Below are 26108 nucleotides of genomic sequence, written 5' to 3' on the forward strand. Positions count from 1 at the left end.
TCTTGAAGTGAATTTCAGAATACTTGTTGGACAAAGTGTGTATTTAAAAATAATGAAAAAAGTTCTGTTTGGTGTGGTATATTGTAAATACTTGTGAGAGTGTGAAGTGGAGTGTTTTCCCAAAGATTCGCACCTGTTTTATGTTGGTTGCTTCTGTGGTGAGAAACAGATAATATCAACACCAACGGCTGAACCTGCTGCTTTATACATCTGGATGAAATAAACCAGCACTTTCAAAGAATGGTTTGATCAGGTGTACTCTATATGTCAAAGCTTCCTGATCTTTACTGAAAGTCTCTTACATGAAACTAAATTAGCAACAATCACTGGACATTAGCCATTTTTTTGCAGGTCAGGTTCGGGTCTTACAGTAACAATGAAGTTTGTGCCTTGTTATAGAGTAAAACTAGTACAGTTACTAACATGTTTGGCAATCACACAGCCCAAAAGCATTTCACTATATCATACTCTATTTCTGCAATAACTGGGAGTTTTTTTGAAAATACAGTGAAGTTTATATATAAAACAAAGATTACTGAAGTATGTTTACATGCAAGTTTCAGTCTTTAGTTGTTAAAAATTAGTTGTGAAATTTACTAGCAGTTTACTATTGTTTCTACTTTGTACAGTTCAAAAGATAGGTTAGTAAGAATTTGTATGTTCTAGAAAGAAGTATCAAGAAGGTGAATATATATTAGATTACAAATAAAATAGTAGACTACTATTATGAAAAATTACTACAATTTAAAATGATAGATGCATTACTCTTGTATTTTAGTAGGTATTTCCACATAATTATGAAATATTACACCTTCCTTTAAATTTTAATTTGTTTGTTTTAAGATTATTCACTAGTTATTGTGTTGAATTCAATGTGTATTTTTGCTTATAAACCTTCTAGTTTGATTCAATATAGCCTATAGCAGGGCTTGCTAAAAAAAAAAAATCCAAAACACATTTAAAACTTTATATTATTTACTGAACATCATGAAAGACTCGTTGGCTCAAATCTAAGTAAAATACAATTGGCGATAGACTAAATATGTTGCCAAGGTCAATAATGAAATGACAACAACAAATATTTTTGTTGTGTGGCCTTCAAAAAAAAAAAAAAAAAAAAAAAAAACAACAACACTGTGTATGCTAATTTACTGAAAAGCAAATTATTATTATTATTATTATTTTGTAAGCATCTGTTGGCCAATCATATAACAGTCAAAATAAGAAATAACTTTTAGTTCTGTCACTGTACATGGCAGCCGGCTTGTTTACTACGGACGTGACCTGGCTGTTTGTACGTGTTGATGGCTGTAGGTCATTCCCCTGTCCAGCGGCTGTGTGTTGTCATTTGAATACAGAGCCCAGAGCAGACAGCACATGCTCGGCAGCTACTGCTGCAAACCAGGAAACTGTGGGCAGGACGAATGAAAGAGAAAATGAAAGCAGACGACACAATGATCCAGCTCAAATTCAGGTAAAGACACAACACTGAACGGTTCAGATAAGCGTGTTCCTCAATAATGTTGTTAGTAGATGCTTGTCCCACTATACAGAGACCACATCGTCGCGACACAAACGCACGCCAGAATAGAGCAGAGCTCGTACTGTATCACAGCAGATGTCAATGTATTAGCGTGAACAGGCTCACGTTACAGAGTGAGGTCAAAAGAGAACGCTCAGCACGGCTCTGTGTTGCCATGCGTGCTATTTTAAGAACACTTGATTGTTGTCTTTTATTTTAATTAGCATTTCGATCATGCTAACATGTGCTAGATTCTACAGTGCTTTGTGAATGACAAATTCTCAGTGTGGAAGGAAAGTAAAGATGAAATGTAGGTGATTTTTTTTCAGTTAGAGTGGCCAACGAAAGGCAAAATTTGTAGGTTTTTTGAAATAATAATGTAGTTCAATATTTAAAGCTGCAGTAGGTAACTTTTGTAAAAATCTATTTTTTACGTATTTGTGAAACCTGTCATTATGTCCTGACAGTAGAATATGAGACAGATAATCTGGGAAAAAATCAAGCTCCTCTGGCTCTTCCCAGTGGTCCTATTGCCATTTGCAGAAATGAATCCGCTCCCGTTAAGAAATAACCAATCAGAGCTGCGGTCCGTAACTTTGTTTGTGTTCAAAATGTAGAAAAATGTATATAATAAGGGAGTACACCATGAATTTTCCAAACCGTGTTTTTAGCTTGTCATGAATCACTAGGGTGCACCTATAATAAGTGTTTATATTCGGACTATTTTAGATTGCTTCGGGGGCACCGCGTTGGAGTAACCCAGTACCTTTGTGATTCTTCATAGACATAAACAGAGAGAAGTAGTTCCGGCTACGATGTTCTTCCGCAAGACGCAAGCAGTTCTGTTTATTAACCGCTAGAGCGTCAAAAGTTACCTACCGCAGCTTTAATATGCTATATTTATTGAAATGAAAGCTTATGGGTTTTTTAGATTTTGAGTCAAACACCCGTTAGCCTGTTAGCAATGGTGCAAACTACCTACTGTGAGTACAAAAATTTGCACAAATAAATGTTTATTTAACTGACCATGCACACAAAAAAGGGTTATTATTATTTTTTTACATTTTCTATTTCATCACGGAAACAAAAACATTATTTCAGAGAAAATAGAGGGACACAACTTACCACCACAAATAGAGCAGGACCAATACACAGTGATTTAAAAATATTAAGTGCAGTAAAAGCAAAGAATACTTCAATTATTTACACATCACGTGAGCACCAACTTTGCTTTTCTCTCCACAGGACACAGTGACAATTTCTAAAATACCAAAGTGATCACCGTCAAAATCAGCAATACCAAAAACATTCATTATGCATCTGTTGCTTGTAATCCTGCTCATTCTGGAGTCCCAGTTTTGTGTCCAGTCTTCTGACAGCAATAGTCCTGCAGGCGATAACCTGGCAACAAATGGCCTCCCTTTCCCTTGGAGTAAAGTGCGCCTGCCAAACTACATAGTGCCTGTACATTATCATCTACTTATTCACCCCAATCTCACCACCCTGATGTTCAATGGTTCTGTGACGATTGAAATTGATGTCAAAAACAACACAAACTGGGTGGTGCTGCACAGCAAGAACCTCAAGATCTTCACCGCCACTGTTCTGGACGAGTACGAGGCCCATCTGTCAGACAAAGTGCTCTCGGTGCTGGAATATCCTGCACATGAACAGATTGCCATCTTCTCCCCAAAGATTCTGACCTCTGGGGAAAAATACTTCCTGTATTTGGAATTTGGCGCACCATTAAGTGATGGCTTCTATGGATTTTATAAGAGTACATATAGAACAAAAGCAGGGGAGACAAGGTAGAGTAAAAATAGCTGAAATGTAACTTTATATAAATCATACCAGCAAAAACACCATAGAATAGATTGCAATACATTTCTAAATAATCAGTCAAAATGTTCTCCCCATAGGGTCCTGGCATCCACCCACTTTGAGCCAACATCTGCCCGAATGGCACTGCCATGTTTCGATGAGCCCATTTTCAAAGCTAATTACACTGTCAGAATAAGGAGGGGCCCGTCACACATAGCTTTGTCCAACATGCCATTAGTAAGCTCCGTTTATACATCTACTTTTCTTTACATCTATCTATCTATCTATCTATCTATCTATCTATCTATCTATCTATCTATCTATCTATCTACACACATCTATCTATGTGTGTATATATATACACACATATATCAATGTGTAGATCCATTTGTAGAATCAAATTTACTTCAAAATTAATAATAGGCCTAATAATAGTTAATTTCAATGGTATATGATTGTTTTTATGTGAATAAATGATTTTGAAAAATTAATTATCGTTTAAAAATTGTGAAAATATTTCTTTTATAGGAACAAACTGTGGAAATCGGCAATGGTCTGTTTGAGGACCAGTTTGAAGTGAGTGTGAAGATGAGTACGTACCTGCTGGCTTTCATTGTCTGTGACTTCAGATCTGTCACTGGGATGACTGCAACCGGAATTAATGTAAGTGACTCGAGCTTAGCAAGGGTTAAACAAACTGAAGCAGAGACATGTGAACGCAACAGCTTTTTAGGCTTGTATAAAGTTTGCTCTCAGGCTCTCGGGCGAGAAATGCATTTTGAATGAGCTGTTTTTTTTCTGTTCTCCCGAAGATTTCTATTTATGCAGTTCCAGAGAAAAGGCATCAGACACACTATGCTCTTGAGGCTGCTTTGAGGCTTTTGGAGTTTTATGAACAATATTTCAACATACTTTATCCGCTGCCAAAATTGGGTGAGTACATCTCTTACCTTTCCTTCCAGTGTTTCAATGCATATGTTATGAGATGTGCCTTTGGATGTTTACATTGTTGTTTATTTCATGATGTGCGCCAGACCTGATAGCGATTCCAGATTTCCAGTCAGGAGCAATGGAGAACTGGGGCTTGACTACTTATAGGGAGACGTCTCTTCTGTACGACCCTGACATCTCATCAGCCTCCGATAAGCTCTGGGTTACACTGGTGATAGGACACGAGCTGGCCCATCAGGTTATATATAAAATACATTCTCAATCACGTCTGCTATTAGCTAGGCCAGTGAATTACAGGAGGAAAGTACTATTAAATGTAAGCAGGTAATTGTAAGCTAAATGTAAGTTTTTTTCTTTCTTTCTTTCTTTCTTCTCCCCAGTGGTTTGGTAATCTGGTGACCATGGAGTGGTGGAATGACATATGGCTGAATGAAGGCTTTGCCCGATATATGGAATTTGTCTCACTTGAAGCAGTATATCCAGAGCTTAAAGTTGTATGTTCAAGCTTCAGATATTTCTGTCTGTACATTAGCTATATATGCTTATACAGCCATTTTCATTTTGTTTAGCTTAATGTACTAAAATAACTAAAACTAAAAAATACATTTAATTCTATAAATATATATATTTAAATGTAATGATATGATAAATCAAATCATTACATGATAAATCACCCCAAAAAAACTAAAATTTTACTTGGGTGATCAAGACCCACGTGTATCACCGTGAAGGAGTTTATTTTGAGACAGCAACCACCTGATTGTATTTATGCTTATACAACCTTTCCCATTTTCATTTTGTCATAATAATCATCATAATTTGATTTAATAAAAAAAAAACTAAAAAATTTTTTTTAAATAATATATAGATATTCTAAAATAAAACTAATACAAATGATCAATCACCCCAATAAGTCATTTAATTTTCAAATGAAAATTAAATGATATAGAAACTGTAGTAGTACTAAAATAACACCGATTATACAGCTCACACAAAAAAAATAAATAGATATGAAATAGTGATTTTAAGCTTTTTATATAGTTTTTATGATAATTTTTATGAAGATGGCATCATATGTCAAAACAAGAGGGAGCGAGTCCGCTTTTTGATACAAGACATTTCAAAGCAGTGCACTGATGGACAGTTTTGCTGCAGATGACAGTGAATAACATCAGAATGTCCAAAGTCAGTTAATAAAATAAAATAAATCAATTAAAATGTATCAAGAAATAAATAGACAAACTGGTTTTAGAGTCTCACATGCTTTCTTTTGCATGTTATAGGAGGACCACTTCCTGGACACCTGTTTCGGGGCTATTGGACGGGATTCTCTAAATTCTTCCAGGCCAATTTCCAGTTTAGCTGAGAACCCTACTCAGATAAAGGAAATGTTTGATACAGTGTCATATGATAAGGTGGGGAAACACTTAAACAACGTGAAAACATTCTCACCATTTTGAATTATTTGAGTTAATCAAATATATCTGCTTTATTACTGAATATTTTAGGGAGCATGCATTCTCCATATGCTGAGGAATTTCTTGACAAACGAAGGCTTTCAGAGTGGCATAATTCGGTACCTTCGGAGGTTCAGGTACAGCAATGCCAGGAATGAAGACCTGTGGGACAGCCTTATTAAAGTATGTCACTTCTTCATCCCGTGCCTATTTGTTCTGTCATACATTTATAATCCAAAAACTCACACTCTCTCTTTATACTCTCTGCACAGACGTGTTCTGAGGAGGAATTTACAGCAGGAGAATACTGTTACAGCAGTACCCAAGCCACTAAAAATGCGGTAAAGATGTCACATCATGAATAAAATATTACATTTTTGCTATTTATAATTCACAGCAGTCCTTAAACACAGAATGCAGAACGAGAATTACATTTTTCAGTCTGTTCTTGCACCTTGAAGGTGATATTTAACATTCTGAATAACTCTTTGAATTGCAGTATCGTTTTGCTGGGGAGCATATAGACCTGAAGAAAATGATGTATACGTGGACTTTACAAAAGGGCATACCGCTGGTCACCCTGAGGCGGGAAGGCAGGAGACTTTATGTTGGGCAAGAGCGCTTCTTAAAGATAGTCCTGCCCAATGATCCCTCGTGGAATTCACTTCAAGAAGGGTAAACCACTGCAAAATGACATGAGCTCACTGTTTAATTCAGTAGTTCTTTCAGTCTTTAATATGTATACCACAATAAGGGCAGTAAATATATGTCTGACTGAGTCTTCATAATAGAAATGTAAAATTATTTTCCATAGCTACCTGTGGCACATCCCTTTGACATACAAAACAAGCCACTCTGAGCATGAGATGAAGCACTTATTGACCACAAAATCAGGTAAGATTATCTTTTTTTTGTTTGTTTCATAATTGTTTTACTGTTTAAATTTATTTGAAAAGCTAGTAAGTTATTTATGGCAGGTCCCATTGTGACAATTTACTCACATTGTTATTTTAATAATTCTTGATATACTCTTATACCTATTGTTTTGCGATTAATATTTTGTAATATTTGGAATTCAATATTTTCATTTTATTTTATTATATGCTTTTGTCATTTTTTTTTGTTTTTAGTTTTCCAGTTGTACAACCCTCCCTCCCCCTTGTAGTGTAAAAAATATTTTGCCTGTAATATTAAATGGCATAAGATGTCTAAAAGCTCCCCGACACATGTACTGTATATACTTATTACTGTACATATACCAATCTGTCCACCCCAGATGTGCTGATGCTAGATGAAGAAGTTGACTGGGTGAAGCTCAACACTGACATGAATGGATATTATATTGTCCATTATGATGAAGAAGGCTGGAACTGCCTGACGGAGCTGCTGAGAGTAAACCACACTGCTCTGAGCTTTAAGGACAGAGCCAGCCTCATTCATAACGCCTTCCAGCTGGTCACGTGAGTTAATGTGCAAGACTCATGAAGCATATCTCAGCTCAGACTGAAAACAGGAAATTCTATATTAGCTAACAAAATAAGCATAACTGTGTTCTCCTATGAGCTCATTTGTCATGCTACTTCTTTTTTGTTATCCAGTGCAGGACGACTGTCACTAGACAGAGCTTTAGATTTGATCGGTTACTTGAAGTCTGAGACCCACAATGTTCCTCTCCTGCAAGGGCTTGGCTATCTGCAATCCTTCTACAAGCTTATAGAGAAGAGACACATAGCTGACGTTACTCATAATCTGAAGGTATGACACAAATATTTCCTGGAGTCTTATCGAATTTCTGTCCTCATTCCTCCACGTATCTGTCAAAGAGTCTTTTGTTTTAGCAAGGTTGCTTGCAGACCCACCTGCTGAGATCCTCCAAGTCTTCTTGTCTGAGTGGTTTTCATCTTGTTTGTGTGTATAGCCACTTTACGTCTGGTTTTATCCCACAGACCTACATCTTGCGGTATTTCAGAGATGTGATTGACAAGCAGACGTGGAGTGATGATGGGACAGTCTCAGACCGGAGACTGCGGGAATCGGTTCTTTCCCTTGCATGTGATTTCCATTATCCACCTTGTTTGGAAAAGGCTAAGCAGCTCTATAATAGCTGGGTGGAATCCAATGGAACAGTCAGGTGACTTGGCTTCAGTATTTGCTCTTACCAAATGACACCCTCCAATATTACCCTCCAATTTTAAATGATTGTGGAAATAGATTTCTTAACAGCTGACTATTGCTTTACAATCTATACAGCTTACCCACTGATGTGTCTAAGACGGTTTACATGGTTGGAGCCCAGGATGACAGCGGTTGGGCCTACCTTCTGGAAAAGTATGGTGTGTCCATGTGTGAGACAGAGAAGAGCAAATTTCTCTCAGCTTTAGCAAGCAGCAAGGACTCTAAAAAACTATCAAGGTAACTACCATTGTTATCAATATGTATAATTATACTACCATTAGGGGTCAGTAAGATGTTTCTGGAAGAAATTATTGTTTATTGAGCAACATTGCATTGAATTTATCAAAAGTGACATTAAAGACATTTATGTATCAGTTTTCAAAAAACTAGTAAGAAGCACAGTTGTTTCCAGCACTAATAATAATAAGAAATGTTTGAGCAGCAAATCAGAATATAATGATTTCAGAAGGATCGTGAGTAATGAATGACTGTTGAAAATTCAGCTTTGTCATTACAGGAATACAGTAAACTAATAATATTTCAAATTTGAATTATATTACAGTATTACTGTATTTTTGAGCAAATAAATGCAGAGGCTTATTTTAGACTTATTTTAAAGAGATAGTTCACAAAATGAAAATTCTGTCATTAATTACTCAGCCTCATGTCATTCCAAACCCATAAGACCTTTTTATATTTAGATATTTAGCTGACGCTTTTATCCAAAGCGACTTACAATTGCTATATATATATATGTCAGAGGTTGCACACCTCTGGAGCAACTAGGGGTTAAGTGTCTTGCTCAGGGACACATTGGTGTCTCACAGTGGATTCGAACCTGGGTCTCTCACACCAAAGGCATGTGTCTTATCCACTGCGCCAACACCACCCATATTAAATATTTTTGATGAAATCTGAAAGCTTTCTGACTTTCCATAGACAGCAAAACAACTGAAACACTCAAGGCCCAGAAACGTAGTAAGGGCATCGATAAAATAGTCCATTTGAAATCAGCCGTTCAACTGTCATTTTATGGAGAATTTTATGAGAATATTACTATTTTGTCTGGAGATATCCTTGCTATTTGTCTGGGCCTTGAATGTGGTAGATACATTGCTGTCTGTGCAGGGTCAGAAAGCTCTCAGATTTCATCAGAAATACCTTAATTAGTTGTCCAAAGATAAATGATGGTGAGTAATTAATTGCAGAATTTTCATTTTTGCGTGAGCTATACCGTAAGAACATTACAAAGTCCTATTGATAATATATATGAAATACACAGATAGAAAATGAAATGCAGGATTGCTCAATATTATATATACAATGCTTGATTTTGGACTTTATTTACTAGTGGTTAAAACATGATATGAATGCAATGAGGTCATTTTAATGAGGTCTAACATGATGCCTTGCGTGTCTCCATCTTTCCTGTAGATTATTACAGCTTGGAATGGGTGGAACTGTAATAAAAACACAGAATTTACCCAGTCTCATATACATGGTGGCCAGAAATCCAGTGGGCCATTTTCTAGCATGGGATTTCGTAAAGAAACATTGGAATGAACTGGTAGAAAAGTAGGTGCCATCCACTGCTTTTTATTTAGGTTAGAAAGGTGCAGGATAACACTAGCTGTGATGTGCTCATTACCATGAATATAAGATACTTACTGTATGTCTCATTATCAAAGGTTCCCACTGGGGTCTTTTGGAATCCGAAGTATAATTGTAGGCACTGTAACTCAGTTCTCATCCACTGAAGAGTTGAGAGAGGTGGGTTGTGTATTTGTTGTTTAGAAGGAATTGTCATCTGTTTTGATGGTTCATTTACAGCATTGCTTTTTGTTCTTTTTGTGTTGAGGTCGAGGTTTTCTTCAAGTCCATCACAGAGCAGGTATCTCAGCTGCGTGTCATACAGGTGGCCACAGAAAACGTGGAGAAGAACATTATGTGGCTCACAAGGAATCTAGAGACCATGAGGACTTGGTTGCAGCAAAGACTCAACTAAAATGCAAAAAGCAGACCAACATTTCGCACTATACTAGTTTTTACTAGTATATTGATTGTTGAGTTATTAACCAGTATCAGGATCAGCTCAGAAACATCCACTTTTCAAGTTTTCTACTGTTTTTCATTTTTTTAAATAGATTAACGTCACATATAATGCATGATGTGTTTGCTTTTTTATTTAGATAATGAGGTTCAGAAACAGCTATGCCGTTTCAAACCTCTAATGGTTTCGTCTTGGTGTTTTTCTTTGCGTCTGCTTGGTCTCTTGACACCTGTGCCACATTTTCCTACGAAAGTTAAAAGGACTCTGCCTATTAATTAGTGGCATAAAATCATACTTGAAGACACTGAACATTAATGAACTGAATAGGGTTTGGAATAATTAGACTTTTTTTTTTTAGTCTAGCCTAAAAACAAAAATGTGTTCTTACAGAAAATGTATTAAACTAAGGTATGACAATAAATGTAAACTTTTGTTAAAAGAACAGTGCTTTTAGTTTTCATTTACTTATAGCACGTTTTGACCTTTTTGACCACATTTAACCTTCACTAGTCTTGTTTGTTGTCATCACAGGTACTTATGTCAACTGTAAAGTATCAGGAAGAAATATAAGTTGAAATATATTAAGAAATCTGGAATTGATTCAGAAGTGTTCAGCTATATATAGCTACATCTAATAAGGTTTGCTTCAGATTCGCTTTGTTCGGACTGTTTAATGTTGGTTTATATCACAAGTTATGTGATGCAGATATCAATAGACCAAAATTCATCTATTTCAAAACTTGATAAAGTAATACAAATTGACAGCAAATAAACGGAGGGGCATGAAGATGATGATAAACATGTATGCCTACCATATTTTGGAGACAAATTTGTACCCAGAAGTGAGCTAAATCTCTCAAAACCTCATTTTGGGAATGTCCTCATTTGTGAAATACTTAGGCTAGGTTATATCATGTATAAATATCTGTATGAACAGTAAAAGTCTATAGTCGTGTGTGTTTTACTGTCGCTAGGAGGCAGTATTGCTATACTTCAGTTCACAATAGGCTACATTCAAGCCAATGCAGCTAACAAATATAAACATAAATAAATTAAATCATTATTTTAAAATGATTTTCATTCCCAACCAAATCAACGGCATCAAGCTAGTGCACAATGATTAAAAAAAGCCTAAATATGTACCAAGCATAAAATTGCAAGTTTTCTGATAACTATTTATTTGTCTGGTGAGAATATTGGGTAATCAATCCTGTATTGTATCTCCAATTTGAACTTTTTTTCCAATGTTCCTTTACAATAAACAGTATTCTGCTGTTCTAAGAGTACAAAGACCTGATTATTCATAACGGATCCACTGGTGCCCAAATGTGCTTGCACACTGCAGACTCACGAGAATACACCAGCCTATTGTAGTGTGTTTTCACAGAGTCAAATTGTTTGCATGTGATTGTCCAAATTGCTGAACAGTGTTACAGTTTTCACTGTTGAGCATGGCAGTCTTTTTAGCACATGGAATCGGCAAACCATTTAAATCAGCAGGAATATGGAGCTATTGGTATGAAATAATATTTTAATAAACTTTTTTTTCTTACAAATTAAGACTGCATTAATATAATCCGCTTTAAAAACTTTGTAATTGTTTTATTCAAAGATCTTGTCAATCTTTATGTGTCTGTGGGATTGTATAGGCTATCTGATGTCGTCTTTAAAATAACATAACCAATATTGCAGCAAGGTCAGCTGCTGTATTATCTCGAGGAGTGCAGAAGCTGCGGGGTCTTAAAGGGATAGTTCACCAACAAATGAAAAGTCTGTATACAGATTATAATCTTTTACTCGTCCCAAACCCGTATGCGTTTCTGTCTTCTGAAACACAAAATGGGACATTAGCCAGAATGTCTGGAAACCAAAATCAGAAGAATACAAAATAAATGATTGGCAAATATTATTTCGCTCTTCGCAATTCTAATACACAGGAAAACTTACAGTCATACGCGTTTGGAACAGCATGTCAGTGGTCCAGTTTTGGGGGAACTGTCTCTTTAAACGGGGCAGCTAAAAGAGGGAAGTTAAACTCGTGTCGCTTGTTTGACAGCACTGATTGCTACTTCCAGCTTGCGTCCGCTGTCGTATCGATAAATAGTGTGCAGCGATGGCTCAATAAAACGCTGATCGATTAATTTAATGCGGTGAAGTGACAGAGCTGTAGATCAGGCTAACGATGCTAAGCTAGCACCAGTTGATCTGAGGTGTACCTGCGTTGAGTTGACTGTGTGACTCTTCCGCCTTCCCAGAATTAAATACCCGCGCTTTCAACTGAAACAGGATTTGTTTGTTTTTTTACTTCAGACCTGCATTTAAACATTTCATCATGGATCCGTTTGAAAGCGGTAAGGCTGCAGCTAATATGAACTCTTTATTTGTACGCGAGGTCGTGCACTGCGAAAAGTTATCCGCTAACATGCTACGGCTAAGTTATCCGTGTCGCTTTATGTATAATGCAATTCAATCTCCTCAAGAACTTCTCTTATAGTGTGTTAACTTGCTTCCATCGTGATCCTCATTATGTGTCAATGATTTTAGAATGATCTCGTTTGATTAAGATATCATGTATGCTTGTTCAAGTAGGCTAACAGTCACATATGAATGCAATTTAAATAGCTATCAGTGCATCTGCTTTGCAAAATTCATAGTGTGCTTCAATAGGTCGTAACGGGACCTCTGATTAAATTAAAATGTATCAGTGTTTATGAGGGCTTGGAAATGACAGTAGGCTAATTCAGATCAGTGGTTTATTTGTTTTGGTGACCGACCGTCGTTCACGTGATGTCTCACAATGATCTACTGTCAGCATCTGCATTTGACTTTATTCCATTAAAGTCATCACATCTGATCTTTCTGTCTGCGTGCATCAGACCCAAATCTCCAAAGAGTCCCAGGGTTCATGTTTTGCACAAAATCTCCTCCCAGTCTTGGCAAGGTGACATTGTCTTGTGTAAGTTTGACATGCTGGCCAGCTGGTTGTCACTTTTTAGGACTGTCTTTACTTGTCTCCTAGTTTAGGTAACTTAATAGTTTCAACCATATAACAGTCACAAAATACAGTTGTCTATCCATGGCAGACCCCCAAAAAACGAACAAAAAAACCTAGTCCTTCCGTTTCTTGTTTTTGTTGACTTCCTGCATGAAAGTTTGAGTGTTAAAAGAGTTTAACTGACAAAACATATCAAAACCATATCTGGGTCATGGAGTTGTACAGTATTGAGATTTTAATGAGGATCACTATTGTTAATAAGAATTAAAAAAAAACTGAATTCATGTTTTTATTGTAATTAAGGGTGGGCGATATGGGAAAAAATATAATATCACTAATATACAGCTAAAGCAATATGTTAAATGGTAATTTGATAACCGTTAACTTTGGCACTGCTTTGATTTGTTATTGAATTTATTTAGTCTGATTCTCTGTTGAAGAAGGAAGCAAAAGAGGAACAATTCAGACACTTTTTCTCTCAGGGGACTGAGAAATCTTAAACAAATCTCAGACAATCGTTGAGGCACATCGAATAGAGTATGAAATGGGTTATGCTGAACATGGGTGACAGACGGGGGCCAAGGGTCTTAATGATTGTCTGCACACATGCATTGAAAGTAGCTTTTCTTTCCTCTTTAGTTTCACTTTCATTTGCCTTCTACTTTTTACTCTCGGACGTAGAACGCTTGTGTGGGCTGAATACAAAATCACAGTTTTCACGGAAAGGTTTTCAGTTGTCTTATACAGCAACACTCTTGTCAACAGGAAGCCACTTTTGTATTCACACACCATTTTCTGTTTGCACCATAACCTACAGAAAGAGCTCCACAGCCCAGGAACATGATCGAGAACAGCATGTTTGAGGAAGAGCCAGATGTGGTGGATTTGGCGAAGGAGTCCCCATCCTACCCCATCGACTCGGACGATGTGGTTTATGAACCCCGCAGCTCGCGACTGTTAGTCCGGGGCCTTGGAGAAAACGACCTGGATGAAGACGAGGAAGATTACGAATCGTCTGCCCGTCTTCTTGGAATGTCCTTCATGAATCGCAGTTCCAACCTGCGCAGCGCTGCCTCATCCTACACCCGCCAGCAGCATTCTGGGCCGTGCCCCATGCCTTCGACTAAGACTATGGTGATGGGTGGTGTTGTCCTGGCTCTGGTGGTCTCCATGGTATTGGTCCTCTACTTCCTGCTAGGCTGCTCTTTCACCACAGCGGGCTGCCAGAAGACCAATTCGACCATGGACCACATCTATCCCAATTCCACAAACGGTGAACCTTTCCCATGGGCCGAGTTGAGGTTACCGCTCAGTGTGTATCCTGTGCATTACAATATTTCACTCCATCCCAACCTGACCCTCATGACCTTCCAAGGCAGTGTATCCATCTTAGTGCGAGTCTTGAATGAAACGAAGAATATTGTCCTCCACAGCTCTGATATGAACATAACCAAGGCCACTTTTGAAGGCAAAGAGGTCCACTTCCTGGAGTACAAACCTTGGCAGCAAATCGCCTTCAAATTTCCAGAAGATCTTAAGAAGGGACAATACGTTTTGAAGATTAACTACACGGCAAGCTTCTCCAGCAGCTATGATGGCTTCTACAACAGTTCATATGTTGACACAAATGGTATAAAAAGGTATCTGCAGCCCATTTAACCTTTGTTTAACCTTCTGAACTGAATTTGGCTTCAGTGTGTTGATTGACTGTTACTTCTGCTTACTTGTGTCTTTATTCCTCTCCGTCACATCGTTTAATTCACTTCATCTTCTTCTAGAGTTTTGGCTGCTACTCAGTTTGAGCCCTTGGCAGCCCGCAAGGCGTTTCCTTGTTTTGACGAGCCAGCTTTCAAATCAAATTTTACAATTAAGATGACCAGAGAAAGAAAGTACCTCAGCCTTTCAAACATGCCCAAGGTAGTTATTTTGTTATACTTTTCTTTTTCTGTTGTTGGGTTATTTATTTATTTTTATATATTTTTTTTTTGTTATGACGTTAATATCTAAAACATTTTAATGGCTGTTCAGTTATGTCATTATATTGTTACATTTTTACATTTTAATCTTTCTAATAGAAAACTGAGACTTAATAATATATAATATATAATATATCTATATGGATGGATGGATATATTTTTTTTTTACAGATATATAGACGCTATATACATAGACACACGTATATAATATATTTGTTTTATTTCATTTTTTAATTTATTTTTTACTTTTATGTTTATGTAATTTTACAAAAATTGTCATAATAGTTATAAATATTTTTAAGCAAGTTTTTCTTCGTTATAATATCTAAGTTTTGTAATGTTATTTTTCTTATTTTTTTTTTTTTCTAGGTCAAAACCACAGATTTAAAAAATGGGCTTGAAGAAGATGAGTTTGAGAAAAGTGTTCATATGAGCACTTACCTAGTTGCATTTATTGTGGCTGATTTCATCAGCGTCAGTAAAAACGTCTCTAATACTATGGTATGTGTTCTTCTTAAAAAAATCTATTAGTCTTGTGTTAATAAAATTTATTGGAAACATGTTGCATCATGGTTTTGGTTTTGATTTTTTTCAAATGTTGTGCAGGTGACTGTCTATGCTGTTCCAGACAAAAAGGAACAAGTGCAGTATGCTCTGGACACAGCTTGCAAACTGCTGGACTTCTACAATACGTTCTTTAACTACCATTACCCGTTAAGCAAACTGGGTGAGACGACTTTCTATAAAGAAACTCTTCAACTAGAATAGTTGGACAATCAGGCTAATGTTGTTTTTTTAAATAACAAACCTAAAATTGTTCACTTCTGTGACATGACGTGACCAAATGTCCTTCAAATCAATAGATCTAGTGGCTATTCCTGACTTCCTCGCCGGAGCCATGGAGAACTGGGGACTGATCACATTCCGCGAGACCACTTTGCTTGTAGGGAGTAATTCCTCTTCTATAGACAAGCAACTGGTGACCTCTGTCATTGCTCATGAACTTGCCCACCAGGTAATTCACTTTATAAATAAAGCAACAGTTTAACTGCAGTAAAGTGAATAAATGATGACCATTTTCATGTTGGAGTTTCATTTAAGCTTTTACTCCAAATTCTTGAGTAAAGTGAATGACAATAGTGATACTGACATAAAACAAATTCTAGCATAAATAAACAAATAATGAGTCTAAAATCAATGTAATGTCTTTGATATCATTTTAGCTGAAAAGACTAGTCAGACATGCTGTGTTCATTATCATGTATTCTTCTTTTTCCGTTTAGTGGTTTGGAAATCTGGTCACTATGCAATGGTGGAACGATCTTTGGCTGAATGAAGGATTTGCAACCTACATGCAGTACATGTCAGTTCAAACCCTGTTCCCAGACCTTGACATAGTAAGTTTTATTCTAAATTATGAAATGAAACAAAAGCCTATTAAGTGCCATTTGAAATTTTTTTTCTAAAATGAGCATTTTTCCTCAGGCTCCTATGTGTAGGTTCAGTCATTGCACTTTAATGATGATGAAAAAATCAACTATTCAATGCCATTAAAGGGAAATGACTGAGCCTACACACAGGAGCCTGAGAAAAATGCTCATTTTAGAAGAAAATCTCAAAGGGCACTTAGTGGCTTTTTCATTAGAACTCCTCAAATATACCCTTTGCTTCTTTAAGCACTTTTTTTATGTTCTTGATGTTTAAATGTAGTGATGGGGAATCAATTCCAAAATAGTTCTTGTATTGTTTTGATCATTTTTATTATATACTGTAGAACTCTTCAGCCCAAGGAGCTGATGATGAAGAGATGATTATGGGCATTTAGCGCCATCACCCAACTGTTGTAACTTGGTTGAATTCATTATAGAATATGTTATAGTAATTTCTCTCTTCAGAAATAATGTTCAAACAAGGCTGTTTCTAGTGACTTTAGTTCTGTAAAATTAGGTATTGGCAACAACTACTGTATTTTTCGGACTATAAGTCGCACCTGAGTATAAGTCGCATTCATTTAGAACCAAGAACCAAGAGAAACCATTACCATCTACAGCCACGAGAGGGCGCTCTACGCTACTCAGTAGTGGACTACAGGAGCACTGAGCAGTAGAGCCCTGCGCGGGACTGTTTTCTTCATCCCGCTCCCGCCGAATTTCTGACCATTACCGCCTGCTCCCGCAACGTATGCGTTACACTCCCGCCTGCTCCCGCAATATGTATGTCCACTCTCGCCCGCACCCGCAAAACTTGATTTTGTGTCTTCTCCCGTCCCGCAGGAAAAAAAACAAAACACGTATTTGTATTGACATTATTAGAGAGATTCATGGGGTTGTTTGTTTAGTTTCCCTGGCCTGCATGTATTAAAAAAAAAAAAAAAAAAAAGACAAAACACACAATACATACAAATACAATTTCGTTTTTATCAAAAACTTTGCACATAAAAATAGACTGCTTCGCGAAAAAATATACATAATATGATAAACTAGGCTACATGAAAAACAGTTTTACAATTATTAGCCAAATGTCGCAGGTATTCTGTTTGAAAAATACAAATAAGAATAAAAACATTCAAACTTAGGCAGCCTGCTCAATAACACTGGCATCATCACGCCTCTTGACCTAATTAACAAATGGCAACGAGGGGCTGTGCTCAAAAAACAACACTAATTAATAACATTAGGTTCTTTTCTACATCATCTATTTACATCTTCTCCATCATGTCGCTAGGCAACCTCCTATCCCGCGGTGTTTTTTTTTTTAGCTGCCCATTCCCGCCCGCTCCCGCGAGATTTGCGTTGGGTCGGTAATGTTTTCTCTTGGTTCATTTCTTTTGGTTAAAGTCAAATTAATTTTGATAAGTCACACTTGACCATAAGTCCCAGGATCAGCCAAACTATGAAAAAAAGTGTGACTTATAGTTCGGAAAATACGGTAGCTAATAACGTTGATGGGCTAGTCAACATCTCAAGTTAACTTGATCTCTAAATTGGGCTAATTTGGACAGTCACGCAAAAAATGTGTTGTTTTAATACATTGAATTTAATGTTTCATGCTGGGGAAAAAAATTATACATTAAGTGTGTGATAATGAATGCAATCTTGTATTATTAATATTCTATTTTTTTTTTTTTTTTAAACCTGACCTTGGTTTTTATGTGAAGTAAATTGTTAAAGAGACATTTTCATTATGGTGGTAGTTGACTTTGAGAATGTGTGTCATTTCATAATGCTCCTTTTTGATCTTTCTCCTTTCCAGGACACTGAATTCTTAAATGTTCGCTTTAAAGCGTTGGCCAAAGATGCATTGAACTCATCCCACCCAGTGTCTACTGTGGTGAGCACCCCTGAGCAGGTGGCAGAGATGTTTGACTCGGTGTCTTATGAGAAGGTACTTCATAAATGACCTGCTGCTTGTAAAGTGGCTTTAATAAACCCTCTTCCTGCGGTGGAATGTAATCATTGTTCATTAGATGTTATTGATTGTATAGCTATTCTCTCAGAACTTGAACATGTTTCTTGGTTGCCTTTTCATGCAAGGGGGCTTCGATATTGCTGATGCTCAATGCAACACTGAGAGATGGGGAGTTTCGAAAAGGAGTGATTGAGTACTTACAAAAGTATCAACTATCAAACACAGAAAGTAAAAACTTATGGAACAGTCTTTCCCAGGTCAGCCTTTTTTCTTTTTTTTTCTTTTTTTTTTTTTTTTTTTTTTAAGCGAGATGAACTTTATTTATGAGAGCAAAACAAACACATCTTCTGAGTGTGATGAATGCAATTACAAAACAATGTGCACTTCTACATAACTGAGCTGACATCCATGATCTCCATAGGTGAGCAAACAAAACTTGAGTGTATCTGAGATGATGAACACCTGGACTGTTCTTAAGGGCTTTCCTCTGGTCACGGTGAAGAGAAGTGGCACTCAGGTGACACTGACTCAAGAACATTTCCTTCTGAATGCTGAAAACCGCAAGGACGACAGGTAGAGGACTTTTACTGCAGCTGTGAACATCGATCAAAAAATGTATCCAAATGAATTATGGGGCTGTTGGCTGTTAATGCAATTTAAAAACTAGTGTTCAAAAGTTTGGGTTCAGTAAGATTTGTTTTAGTTTTACTAATATCTTTATCCGTTGTTCAAAAGTGTTTCTTACTATTCATCAAATAATCCTTAAGAAATGTATCCCAGTTTCCACAAAAATATAAAAGCGACTCAGGCCATCAAAATGTAGATTACTTTATTTATTTATTTATTTATTTATTTATTTATTTTCAGTAGAACAGTAAAGAAGATCTGGTGTCACTTTACTTAGAGCCTTTGTTTAGTGCATTATAGAAGTAGTTTTTATGCATTAATTATGCCTTGTAATGCATTGTACAATCATTTAATAATTGTATAATTGTAACCACAGTTAATACATTCTAACACTTATCAATTAATTGTTACACATGCATTTTAGATTTGGTTAGAATTATTAACAACAAGATATAAAATATTACTATACACTATGAATAATTATAATTAATTATACGCTTTAATAACACTTTATAATGCATTATACATGAAGGCTTTAAGTAAAGTGTTTTATGATCGAAGACCAAAGAATTTTAGATGAAACCATGGTCCTTTTTTTGCATAAAATGCAAGTCAATGGCTACCGGCATTTCGCAGGTCAAAAAAAGGATGTTCAGACAATACATTTTTTTTATATCTGTGGCTGCTGATGATATGATGAGGTAATAATTTTGTAACTGTTCAGTTTCTTGCACAGACCAATCTCTTCGCTTCATAAGATATCATCAGAGCCACAGGTATTAATTTTGTATTTCCTGTATATGCTTTTTTGACTCGAGTGTTGGTAGCCATTGACTTGCATTTTAAGAATAACCGAGGACTATGGTTTTGGCTGAAAATCATCTTTAGTGTTCTACTGAACAAAAGGCGTCACATACATCTTGGATGGCCTGAGGGTGAGTGAATTAACAGCAATTTTTCATTCTTAGATTAAGTATCGCTTTAAGCAACCATATCAAATTTTTTTTGTATAATACTTAATGTTTCTTGAGCAACAAATCAGCATTTTGGAGTGATTTCTGCAAGATCATGTGACACTGAATTTTTTTTTTATCAAATAAATGCAGCCTCAGTGAGAATAAGAGACTGCTTTCAAAAATGGAAACGAAATAAAACGTACCGACCCCACTGGTGTATGTCATGGGAAGGAATAATCTTGTTTGTTTTAAGGTGTGAATGTTTTAAAAAAGGACTTTTCTATTGATCCGAGTCAAAGCCCAGTATTGATCTATTAAAAAGCAAGCTTCATATGAACTCACCCTCTCTAGATGTCAAATGTTAATTGATTGACTTTTGTGATTCACCCATAGCAGCTTGTGGCATATTCCCCTGACGTACGTGACCGACAAATGTAGTGTTCTCCGCTCCTGCAAGCAAGTGGTCCATCTCAAGGAGAAAACGGGTGAGTGTTGTCCTCAGGACTGAGTGTACTGGCATAGACCGAGGTTTCTAACTTCTGGAAATATTCAGTAATGTATTGCTTTAAATCTTTTCCAGCCACGTTAAAGCTTCCAGATCAAGTGAAGTGGTTGAAGTTCAACTTCATGGGTGATGGCTTCTACATAGTACATTATGAAGAGGGATGGACGGACTTGATCGATGCCTTGAAGAAGGATGTGAATGTCCTCACCTGTAAAGACAGAGCAGCTCTCATCAACAACATCTTTGCTCTCTCCAGGTAGATCTGGAAAACCTGAAAACAACATTATCAATTATGAGTGTGATTCAGATATATTTTTTATTTTTTTTTACATAAACTCTTTTTCTCTTTGTTTTACTCAGATCAATTACCGTATTTTCCGGACTATAAGTAGCACTTTTTTTCATAGTTTGGCTGGTCCTGCGACTTATAGTCAGGTGCGACTTATTTATCAAAATTAATTTGACATGAACTGAGAGAAATGAACCAAGAAAAAAACATTACCGTCTCCAGCCGCGAGAGGGCGCTCTATGCTGCTCAGTGCTCCTGTAGACTACATTGAACACATAGAGCGCCCTCTCGCGGCTGGAAACGGTAATGTTTCCTCTTGGTTCTTGTTTCTAAATAAATGCGACTTATAGTCCGGTGCGACTTCTATGTTTTTTTTCATCGTCATGACGTATTTTTGGACTGATGCGACTTATTCTCAGGTGTGACTTATAGTCCGAAAAATACAGTATATATAATAAAATAAGTTTAAAATTTTATAAACCAATTTATTCCTGTGATATCAGGCTACATTTTTTTTAGCAGCTGTTACTCTAGTCTTTAACATCACATGGTCCTTTAGAAATCATTTTAATATTATGATTTGGTGTTCGAGTAACATTTTTTACAATTATAAATGTTGAAAGCTGTTGTTCTGCTTAATATTTTTGTGGAAACCATGATGATTTTTTTTTTCAGGATTCTTTAATCAATAACAAGCTCAAAAGAAAAAAATGCATTGGCTGTATAAGTGTTCATTTCTTTACAAAAAAAAGTCTCACTGACCCCAGCGTTTTGAACAGTAGTGTACTTTCTTTTTTTTTTTAGTAGAGGGTGAAAATTTAAAAATCTATTCTTCAACTTTCCTCCAGATCGGGCAAGGTGTCTTTCAAACAGGTCTTAAATCTGATGAATTACATCAAAAATGAGACCGAGACGGCTCCTCTGACCGAAGCTCTCTTCCAGCTTGGACAGATCTTCAGGTTGCTGGACAAAAGATCCGAGTTGAACTTGGCCTCTAGAATGACGGTTAGTGGAACATCTTGTCTGCCCGTTGTAGTCAAATGGCTCTCTTTATTTCATCTTGTTTGAATGTTTTCTTGGAATTCATTCTTTGCAGCATTACATTGAGGAGCATTTTGGAGGTTTAATGGAGAGTCAGTCATGGGATCTGGAAACTTCAGTGTCAAATATGACGCTCCGGTCTGCTCTGCTGGAGATGGCATGTTCTCTTAACATCGGTAACTGCTCGACACGGGCCGAGCATCTGTTCGAGCAGTGGCTCACTTCCAACAAGACTTCTCAGTAAGTCTGTCTGCTGATTGACTCTTGGCTGAATCAGTTCTCTTTTAATCTTGTGATTTGCAAATAGGAGAAGGAGAGAGCTGTTGTCTAAAGCTCTTGACTTTTGTACAGTTATTCTTGAGAACAGAGGAACATCTTGTGATGCACGTTTTGTTGTTTTAGGATTCCCAGTGATCTCGTGCGAACAGTCTTCAAAGTTGCTGCTCAGACAGATGAAGGATGGGTTGAGCTTTTCGGCGTGTATGAAAAATCCATCAATGACCCAGTGAAGCGCAAGACATTGGAAGCTTTGGCCAGCACTCAGGATGTGCGGAAAATCATAATGTAAGGCTGAACAACCTGAAAATATTTGAGCTGTCAGCACAAACATACCTGAATTTTTATTTGGTTTTCCCCTTTTAGGATTCTACAGAAAAGTCTTGATGGGAGTGAGATTCAAACTCAAGAGTTTCCTTTGGTCATCAACACAATTTGCAAGAGCTTTGCTGGCTACCTCTACGCTTGGGATTTTGTGAAGGAGAACTGGGATAAAATCACTCAGAAGTGAGTGAACTTGTATTAAACGGTTACTTTTTTTTTTAACCGACACATTTAATGTTAATGTCAGTACACTTTTTAGTCATGCATATAATGTGCTAATAACACGATAAGGTATACGGTCAGGAAAAAACCTTAAAAAGTGTTTATTTAGTGGGTAAAGGTAAAAAATGTTTAAAAAAAAAAGAGAAAGAAATTAGTTTTTTTGTTTTGTTTAAGGATGCATAAAAAATAAATAAAGTGACAGTAAAGGCTTTTACATTTTTACAAAAAGTTTTCAAAAAGCTGTTCTTTGAAACTTTGTTCATCAAACAACAACATTTTTAAAATATGTTATGGTTTTTAATGTTAATAATGGAAAAAAAGTTCATTGATCAACAGATCATAATTTGAGAATGATTTCTCAAAGATTGTGTCACTCTGAAGACAAAAGTAATAGCTGCTAAAAAATCAGTTTATTACATTACATTTAAAATGTATAAAAGTAAAACTATTATTCTCAATTGTAATAACATTACACAATATTACTGACACAAAAATTTTTTTTCCTCATGTACATACTATGTACTTATTATAGTAAGTACAATAACTATGTAATAACTAGGTACTAACCCTGAACCTACCCCTAAACCTAACCCTACCCCATGTAGTTACCTTGTATTGCCATAACTTTCTTAGATAAGTACACTATAAGTACATGTTAGTACACGTACTGTTAAATAAAGTGCAACCGAGACTTCTTTAAAAAAAACATGAAAAACGTTACTGATCCCAAACTGGTTGATTCAGTGTACTTAGTATGTACATTTGTACTGCTGTTAATCATTATTATTGATGCATTTGCATGTAAGCCCTTTTCTATACTGAACTAATGTTTTATACTTTAAAGTATTCGGTCTGCAATTTAATGTGGGTTTTTTTTTTTCTTCTTGCAAGATTTCCTGTCGGATCCTTTGCCATTCAGAGCATCATCATGTCCGCAACCAGTCAGTTTTCCACAAAAACACATCTCGAGGAGGTCTGTTCATCCCCCATACCTTAAAAACAGTTCAATGTTACTTGAAGTATTTTCACTACATTTCTGGTTTTCTCGTCTAGGCCCAGAACTTCTTCACTTCTCTGGGGGCGAAAGGTTCTCAGATGAGGACCGTGCAGGAGGCCATTGAGACCATTAAGCTGAACATGCGATGGATTGAGAATAACTTGAACACGCTGCAGACCTGGTTATAGTGTGAGGAGGAGACGGCTCTTCTGTCGTGCCTCTCACTCTCTCAGGTGACGTCAGGTGTGAGTGATAATGCGCTCACAACAGCCAGAGCCATAAATGTACAACGTTAGGCCAAACTCAAGACAGAAGTGCAGATTTACCTGGATGTAAAGGGCCATTTAAAAGCATTTCTTTTCAGGGTTTTCAGAGTTCTCCAGTGAGCTGTAAACTAGCCAGAAGCTTGCCAGATATCTGCCGAGAACCTTTAGCCTTTAATGCGAGCTTATGTAAATTAACAAGTCTGGATATGAATTGTAAAGCGTATGTATTTTCTATTCTCCAAGTTCAAAGTGAATTGAAACCATATAGTCATTATATGATTTCCTGTGTCATAACTCTAGTGTTAGTTACAGCTCGGGAAAAGGCTGATGCGTTGTCTTTTTGCGGTTCACTTGGGGCCCAACTCAGTTTTTGTATGGCTCTGGCCTCGAGCACTATTTGCACTATTCAAAGATTCAGCTTGCTCAGGGCAAATCTGGTTGTTGTTAAAATATCATGATGCTTTTACACCCTTTTACTTTATGGTGGTGGCTAAAGACCAAAACCTCCCATCAGTGTTTCCTAAATATGCGCTTAGCACGATTTGCCAAAAAAAGAAAAATAATAATAATTCTGAAATTATGCCACACGAGGGTGATCACAATCCCCCTTTCTTCTGAATTTCAAGGTTTTATTTCTGTATGTGGTGGTGAATTTTTAATCGTGTGTTGTCTGCCATGCTTGAATCCAACACTGTGGAAATGCTCTTGCCTTAGAAATGTTCCATAACCTTTCATCCTTTGCACAAGATGTATTTTAGAGTTTAAATTAGAGATGAGTGTGTATATTAAGTATTTTTTTTTGCAGGCTTTGCATATAGGTAAAGGTTTGTCATTGGAATTATTATACTAGCATTTCTTAAACATTTTGGTGCAGATTTTATTTTGAGTTTTGCTACGCACAGTCACAGTTCTGTTGCAATACATATAAAAGAGGTAACGAGTAAAACTGTGGTTTTACCCATGTGATTTGACATGTAGAAATATATTTGTGAGCAAGTTTTCATGTACAGAGCTTTAGTTAACTTGTCAAATTGCCACAAGACAAAAAAAATGGGCTCTAAAGTCGCATCACTGATTGAGAGTTGTTACATTCTTCACTGGTTGCTATTGATTTGTACTCCTCAAGGATTTAAGTGTGTGTGTGTGTGTGTGTGTGTGTGTGCTCATTTAATTTTAGTTTTTGTCAGGAATTGTTTTTGAAAATGTTAAATGTCACAACCTCACACAAATGTATGCGTCAAAGTGCACATGTATTCAGCTTCTTGTAAACTCATGTTACAGTCCACAAATACATGCACATTATTTTGCTTTAATGCACAAAAACTGAGAAATGATCATGAGATGTTGCTGACGTGAATGTCCATTTTTATGCATGTATTTTTTAATATAATTCTAACTTCATACATACATTTTTAGTTTTGTTCCGAGAGTGAGAATCTGTGCTCACGGTCTCAAATGATAGTGCACATGTTAAATTACTTCCAGGTTTTTGATTATAGCTCAGTGATTTGACCTCATAAAATGTCAAATATGACTGGTACATTCTGATCATTTTGTATATAGCGGTTGTAGTTTTGCTTGATCATAAGCTTTATTCATGTATTTGTGATAGAAATGAATAAGGACAACGGCAGCATTGTTACGCTGTAATGGACACTTCCAATGTCAGGTTGGAGCGTTACAGTTATCGATGTATGTATTCATGTTTGCTACTATGGATCTGTTTAAACAAGTGTTATGATTGTAATTACCTGAATTCATCTGGATATGGTTCATTAAACACAATGAAATGTTAAAATTACAGTGCATCTTTCTGTTGAATCTGTTTTCTGGAATTTGTTCTGTCATAATTGAGGATTCATATGAACCTGAGGTGTTTTGTGTTATTGGCTGCCATTCACAAAATAAGTTTATGTAATGATTTTTCCCCCTGAAACGTCCTTTGTGACTGTCAGAGGCTGCTTTTAAGAATACCTAGTTATTTTTGGCACACACTTCAGTCGTTAAATTGTTAACCATGGCAAAAAAAAAAAAAAAGGAAAAATATACTTGCTTGTGAAAAATTTGCGGTATTTTAAATGGCTTGTGAAAAACCTCTCATGCCTGAAAAAAAGTGCTATTTATTTCAACAGGTTGATGGGAATTTGTCTTAAGTTGTTAAACTTTGGGTCTGGATTCTAGGTTTTCAAGGTCTCGCTTAACAACGGAAAACTACTGACCCTTCTTTATACATGACAAAAAGAAATAAAA

General features: G+C 36.4%; 2 protein-coding genes across 5 annotated transcripts; both read left to right on the top strand.

The window, feature by feature from the left end:
- Nucleotides 1-1310: 1310 nt before the first annotated feature.
- Nucleotides 1311-10418, top strand: LOC127957099 (endoplasmic reticulum aminopeptidase 2). Its single transcript, XM_052555481.1, has 19 exons — nucleotides 1311-1474; nucleotides 2768-3330; nucleotides 3442-3580; nucleotides 3872-4006; nucleotides 4156-4276; nucleotides 4378-4532; nucleotides 4675-4788; nucleotides 5578-5709; nucleotides 5803-5934; nucleotides 6024-6092; nucleotides 6251-6426; nucleotides 6566-6645; nucleotides 7028-7211; nucleotides 7350-7506; nucleotides 7698-7882; nucleotides 8002-8163; nucleotides 9361-9501; nucleotides 9615-9696; nucleotides 9785-10418. Exons 2-19 carry the CDS (start codon nucleotides 2837-2839, stop codon nucleotides 9929-9931), a joined length of 2805 nt encoding a protein of 934 aa, XP_052411441.1. The 5' UTR covers nucleotides 1311-1474; nucleotides 2768-2836; the 3' UTR covers nucleotides 9932-10418.
- Nucleotides 10419-11368: 950 nt separating this feature from the next.
- Nucleotides 11369-25659, top strand: lnpep (leucyl/cystinyl aminopeptidase). 4 transcript variants are annotated; one of them, XM_052555477.1, is made up of 18 exons: nucleotides 11369-11492; nucleotides 13789-14611; nucleotides 14750-14888; nucleotides 15317-15448; nucleotides 15554-15674; nucleotides 15811-15962; nucleotides 16231-16344; nucleotides 18200-18331; nucleotides 18481-18612; nucleotides 18777-18928; nucleotides 20332-20423; nucleotides 20519-20699; nucleotides 21581-21737; nucleotides 21829-22013; nucleotides 22176-22337; nucleotides 22416-22556; nucleotides 23487-23568; nucleotides 23649-25659. In XM_052555477.1, exons 1-18 carry the CDS (start codon nucleotides 11447-11449, stop codon nucleotides 23778-23780), a joined length of 3075 nt encoding a protein of 1024 aa, XP_052411437.1. In that variant the 5' UTR covers nucleotides 11369-11446; the 3' UTR covers nucleotides 23781-25659. The 4 variants fall into 4 exon arrangements, with proteins under 4 accessions (XP_052411437.1, XP_052411438.1, XP_052411440.1 ...); XM_052555478.1 differs by having other exon boundaries at nucleotides 11370-11492; nucleotides 20335-20423; XM_052555480.1 differs by lacking the exon at nucleotides 11369-11492 and adding an exon at nucleotides 11981-12327 and having other exon boundaries at nucleotides 20335-20423.
- Nucleotides 25660-26108: the final 449 nt, after the last annotated feature.

This window comes from Carassius gibelio, chromosome B5 (genome assembly GCF_023724105.1).
Source record: "Carassius gibelio isolate Cgi1373 ecotype wild population from Czech Republic chromosome B5, carGib1.2-hapl.c, whole genome shotgun sequence".
NCBI lineage: Eukaryota > Metazoa > Chordata > Actinopteri > Cypriniformes > Cyprinidae > Carassius > Carassius gibelio.

Bases quoted from the DNA above. Each gene is read 5' to 3' on its own strand.
- LOC127957099 (XM_052555481.1), top strand. From the start codon at position 2,837: ATGCATCTGTTGCTTGTAATCCTGCTCATTCTGGAGTCCCAGTTTTGT. The intron at 4,007-4,155 runs GTAAGTGACTCG...GTTCTCCCGAAG, and splicing joins TGACTGCAACCGGAATTAAT to ATTTCTATTTATGCAGTTCC. The intron at 6,427-6,565 runs GTAAACCACTGC...TATTTTCCATAG, and splicing joins TGGAATTCACTTCAAGAAGG to CTACCTGTGGCACATCCCTT.
- lnpep (XM_052555477.1), top strand. From the start codon at position 11,447: ATGGAATCGGCAAACCATTTAAATCAGCAGGAATATGGAGCTATTG. The intron at 18,929-20,331 runs GTAGAGGACTTT...ATTCACCCATAG, and splicing joins GAAAACCGCAAGGACGACAG to CAGCTTGTGGCATATTCCCC. The intron at 22,557-23,486 runs GTGAGTGAACTT...TCTTCTTGCAAG, and splicing joins TGGGATAAAATCACTCAGAA to ATTTCCTGTCGGATCCTTTG.